Here is a 422-nt window from a genome sequence, read left to right on the forward strand (position 1 = left end):
GACGATGTGGATGAGCTTCTCGCGCTGCTCCAGCTGGCTGACGTCGCTACCCGTGACAAAGACAACACACTGGCCCTTGCGGGGCGCCTGGTTGCGCACGGCCACGCAGACCTCGTACTTGGTGGCGGGCAGCAGGTCTGTCACTGAGTAGGTGTTGATGCCGGGGCCGATGTAGATGGCATCCTTCTGGGCAGTGTCGTAGCGGCCCACCAGGAGGGTGTACCACGTCTCACCTGGTTCTGCTGCTGCCGCTGCCGCCACAAACCACTCCAGGGTGATGCCGTAGACCGTCTGCTTGGCGATGCGTACTTCTACGTGGGCCCCCGTCTCAGCAGGGGCGATGGGGGCCCAGCCCGGGGGAGTGGTGGATGGCCACCGGGTCCTCTCGGGGAGGGGGCTGGCCACGGAGGGGGTGCCCAAGA

General features: G+C 66.1%; 1 protein-coding gene across 1 annotated transcript in view; it reads right to left on the reverse strand.

The window, feature by feature from the left end:
- Nucleotides 1–3: 3 nt before the first annotated feature.
- Nucleotides 4–422, reverse strand: part of LRIT2 (leucine-rich repeat, immunoglobulin-like and transmembrane domains 2) — a gene marked incomplete at its 3' end in the record, with an annotated part of 2,937 nt that continues 2,518 nt past the window's right edge. Inside the window, 1 exon segment of the mRNA XM_010153581.1 lies at nucleotides 4–422. This exon segment is cut by the window's right edge and continues 29 nt beyond it. Within this exon segment, the coding sequence (XP_010151883.1) occupies nucleotides 4–422 (419 nt within the window).

Source organism: Eurypyga helias, unplaced genomic scaffold (assembly GCF_000690775.1).
Source record: "Eurypyga helias isolate BGI_N326 unplaced genomic scaffold, ASM69077v1 scaffold15966, whole genome shotgun sequence".
Taxonomy (NCBI): Eukaryota; Metazoa; Chordata; class Aves; order Eurypygiformes; family Eurypygidae; genus Eurypyga; species Eurypyga helias.